General features: G+C 46.8%; 1 protein-coding gene across 1 annotated transcript in view; it reads left to right on the top strand.

Annotated features, from left to right (window-relative positions):
• Positions 1-4,696, top strand: part of LOC308375039 (xylosyl- and glucuronyltransferase LARGE1) — a 68,244-nt gene that overhangs the window by 47,507 nt on the left and 16,041 nt on the right. Inside the window, exon 8 of the mRNA XM_080851072.1 lies at positions 3,864-3,968. Within this exon, the coding sequence (XP_080707198.1) occupies positions 3,864-3,968 (105 nt within the window). The remainder of the gene's footprint in view (positions 1-3,863; positions 3,969-4,696) is intronic.

Below are 4,696 nucleotides of genomic sequence, written 5' to 3'. Positions count from 1 at the left end.
CTGGGGGATGAGTGTGTGTATGGTGGGGGGGGTGTGTATGTGATGAGAGTGTGTGTGGTGTGGTTTGAATGTGCGAGAACAGATATGAATTGGTAAGTGCCACAGGGTGCAGAGTTTCTGAGCAGATCAATAATGTAAGACCGTGTGAGAATATAGAGAACGCGGGAGGGAGATAAAGAAAGGCCGGTAAATGGAGCAGAATCAATCAAAAGAGGGATAGAAAGACGGGGGGAACCTGAGAGAGAGAGGGAGGTAAACAACGAGAAGATGGAGGGACCACTGAGATGAAGAGGGTAATGGATAGAGAGCGTAAGTGAGGAGGGTTCCTTCACCACACCAGAACTGGGTGTGTGTGTGTGTCAGGCGGCCTCCACATGCCCTTGGCAAGGAGCCAGGGTGTGTGTGACGGGTCATGTGTGACGGGTCGTGAGAGACGCCAGGAGCTTTCATGAGGCAGTGTGGGATTTCAAGTTTAAAGGTCACCTACTTGACTCTCACTCCCAGAATCTAGTCTCTGCCTCCTGCTTTTCCATTAATCACCATTCATTCTTAGCTAAAACAAAAACAGTTAACAAGTTAGAGATGTCAGTCAGTGGGTAGCCAAATGGAAGTACTGTCCTAGTCAAAGCACCCTGACATAAGATTTTTGGTGAGATTGGTCAACCAAATGGACCAGCGTATGCTCTGAGAGAGCTGCATCAGGTCTGAAGTTAAGTGAAAGTGACTTTATGGCAGAGACACACACACACTGTAGACATATGTAGACACACACACTCTGAATTCCACATCTGCATTTGACCCATCCAGGGAAGTGACACACAAAGCACCCAGTGAACACACACAGTGAAGTGAAGTTACACTAACCCGGAGCAGTGAGCTGCCTCTGGCGGCGCCCGGGGAGCAGTGATGGGGGTTAGGTGCCCTACCACTTCCCCCGCCCACATTTTTCCTACTGGTCGGGGATCGAACCGGCCACCCTCTGGTTTCCAGCCTGAAACCCTAACCAGTAGGCCACGTCTGCAGCAGTAGCGGTGGACCATGGTGGACACCATACTCTCAGTTCAGTGCAGCCCACTGAGGCTGACGGCCTGCTAAGAGCCTGATCTATGGGTCTGTAATGGAGCATTGAAGCCCAGAGCCTGATGCTATAGATCAGCTTTGAGAGTGATGCCACTTTGACCTGACTGAGAGACTGGGCTGTCAGTAGGCTCTGGTGTTCACACTTGTTACGCCATTGTGTGTGTGTGTGTGTGTGGTGTATAACTCGAACCCTTTTCAAATGTTTGGCAGCCAAACAGGGGAATCAATGAAGTGTGTGTGTGTGTGTGTGTGTGTGTGTGTGTGTGTGTGTGTGTGTGTGTGTGTACATTTGGTGGGGCTCTGAAAGCGCTTGTTAAACAGAGTCTGGTGGTATTATGGTGTCCTCTCTGTGACCTATCTCTCCCACAGCGCGCATTTTCACATTTCTAAGCAGTGTGGGAGATGTTATACCTCAGCTTAAAATACGTGTGTGTGTGTGTGTGTGTGCAAGAAAGCGAGAGAAAGAGAGAGATACTCACACACCACACACACACACACACACACACATTCATACTTACACTCACACCCATTCATATACACAAGCACATTATTTTAAATCACACTCGGGCATGACAACCCCCCCCCCTCACACACACACACACACACACACAAACACACACACACAGGCACACAACAAGGAAATAGATGAATAAAGGGTGGACTTCACAAAAGAGCCGGACGGCACCGTCGCATTAGTATTGCGGGGAGCCGACTACGCACGTCTGGATCAGTGAATGCAACCGCGTCCAGCCTCTAAGAGACGCCGAATCAGGCGCAGGCAGAGAATACCCACGAAGGGTCATCACTAGTGGCTCTGGGTTTGTTTTTGTCCAGAGCACAGCGGGGGAGGCCCTTTTTGAACATCAGCATTGTTTGCATTCATTGGGAACGGACAGCCTTTGGATGTCCTGCTGCAGCGGGGGAAGCTCAGATGAGGGATGGGTGGGGAGAGAAGGATCTGGGTGCAACACACACACACACACACACACACACACACAGAGCGGAGGGATGGGTGGGGAGAGAAGGATCTGGGTGCAACACACACACACACACACACACACACACAGAGCGGAGGGATGGGTGGGGAGAGAAGGATCTGGGTGCAACACACACACACACACACACACACACACACAGCGGAGGGATGGGTGGGGAGAGAAGGATGTGTGTGTAATGAAAGAGTATAAAGACATAAGAAAGGAGAGAGAAAACAAAGGAACCTCTGTCTTGGTTAACTTTATCCACTTCACCCAGGTGTTTCTGAGTGCAACAGACAGTTTTGAGCAATCATGTGGTTTTCTTTAGAGGAACTAGTTTGTACTAGTTTTTAGAAACTCAAACATGCTGACAGCTGCAACAGCTGACTGAAAGCTGACTTTGGGCTTTAAGAGCATCCCTCATCCTCTTCAGCCTTCTGCTCTGTTTGTGTGATCAATTTAAAAAAGTTTGAGGTTTAAAACCAATTAACGCTAGGGACGAGGGCACTTCCCTAGAGGATGACGCCGATTCAAACGGGCCGAAACATTGGATCAGAAAAAAACGAAAGGGCTAAAACTCCTAAAAAGAAATCAAGTTTGGTGACCTAAATATATTTTTTTTCAATAGAGGTCTCCTTCAGTAAGCTATTTAGCTAGACAAGGCGTTTTTCCTTGTCTGGGATCTGTGCCCATGTAGTTCAAAAAGGGTGCAAAGGTCCTTTAAAGGGCTGAAACTGCAACTGTTTTTCTCTCAACTTTTAAGTGTACTGTAGATACCTGTTTCAAGGCTGCCCCTCCAGCATCTTCCCAGGGTTTGTTGAGATTGTTGCTACCATAAGTTACTGCGGGATTTCTCCTAAATTGTGGTGATTTTGAGTTAAATAAAATCAATCGCAAAAAATGCGGTAATTAATTTAAAAAAAAATCCAGGATTTATTGTGGTATTAAAACACAATTGCGGTTGCAGGAAATCCTAGAATTTGCATCCATTTGTGAAAACACAAGATCGCCAAAACCTGGAGGAACTTTTAACGGGGAAAAAAAGGGTTTTCTTCACAACCTTTCGTTTAGTGGTGCTATTCCTCATATGACAGGTAAAGGCCTGGTGTCAAGTGGCAGGTTTATACAAGCTTAGTAGGTTTCTCTTTTAAGGGCGGTTTGTAGAATGTTTTTATTCTCTAGTGTGAAGATAGTTGTAATATACTGCTCATTTTATTGTTATAATATAAAAATATTTTATGGTAAATTGTGCCCTTTCGCTGTTGTAGACAATCATATTGATTTAGCTGTTTTGGGTCCCGCTGTTGCTGTATTTAAACTGGGATGGTTGGCTGCACGTTGATTGAACGGTGAAGTCCTCTGTGCAGGGCAGAGGAAGTGCAATTTGGGTTTGGTTTGGTTTTGTTTTGTTTTTGTTGGTTTTATTTGCATTGTGACTGAGACCAGAGGGGATAATTCCCTTGACAACTCCTGCAGAGAGAGTTGACATTGGGAAGTGAGTAGAATTGATCTTTGCTGCTTTTGGTGTATCATCTGGGTGCAACACACACACACACAAACACACACACAGACACACACAGACACACACACACAAACACACACACACAGTTTAAGAAGTTTTCCATATCTGTGCTCCTGCTTACATCAGACCGGCTCATTGTTGCCTTCTGAGGCTTTGTTTTCTTCTTCCCTGGGATGTGATTCATTTCATCATTCTTTTCGGTGCTAAGTCGGTCATGTACGTACGTGTTGTTTGTATGTGTCCGTGTCCCTGAACTTTTATTTATGCTTTTGTCCCCATTGCAGGGCAGCAAGTTCTGGGTCTGGTGGAGAACCAGAGTGACTGGTACCTGGGCAACCTGTGGAAGAACCATCGGCCGTGGCTAGCCCTGGGCAGAGGCTTCAACACAGGTCAGTCAGCAGTAGTCATCAGCATGTTCACTGAGCACTGGGAGAGTATGTATGCGTGTGTGTGTGGGTTTGCGTGTGTGTGTGAGTTTGCGCGTGTGTGTGTGTGTGTGTGTGTGTGTGTGTGTGTGTGTGTGTGTGTGTGTGTGTGTGTGTGTGTGTGTCTTTGTGTGTGTGTCTTTGTGCATGTGTGTGTGTGTGTGTGTGTGTGTGGGTTTGCGTGTGTGTGTGAGTTTGCGCGTGTGTGTGTGTGTGTGTGTGTGTGTGTGTGTGTGTGTGTGTGTGTGTGTGTGTGTGTGTGTCTTTGTGTGTGTGTCTTTGTGCATGTGTGTGTGTGTGTGTGTGTGTGTGTGTGTGTGTGTGTGTGTGTATGCATGTATGCATGTGTGCTTTTCACTTGCTCCCCAGCACATTTCAAAATATGTGGATTAAATGGAAATAGACAGAAATGATAGATGAGCGTTACTTCGTTAAGAACTGAGCTTTTGTTTGTGTGTCAGTGTGTACAGCTGTGTTGTTCGCTGGGATTGTTTAAAGCCCTTGATTAGGCTGGCTTGGGCCTGAAATGCCATGAAGATTGACACTAATCAGGCTGTTGAATGTAACCACAGACAAACAGCTCTTAGCCTTTGGGTTGCGCGCCAGGTTGCAGCCTGTTTGACTGGGAACGAGTGCTTTGGCCATTAGCAGTGTTGTGTGGGGGCACGCATTAAAGAAGTAAGATGCAGACG

The sequence above is a fragment of the Sprattus sprattus genome (genome assembly GCF_963457725.1).
Source record: "Sprattus sprattus genome assembly, chromosome: 14".
Lineage (NCBI taxonomy): Eukaryota > Metazoa > Chordata > Actinopteri > Clupeiformes > Clupeidae > Sprattus > Sprattus sprattus.
The sequence above is the reverse complement of the archived record's forward strand: the minus strand, read 5'-3'. Positions and strand labels throughout refer to the sequence as shown.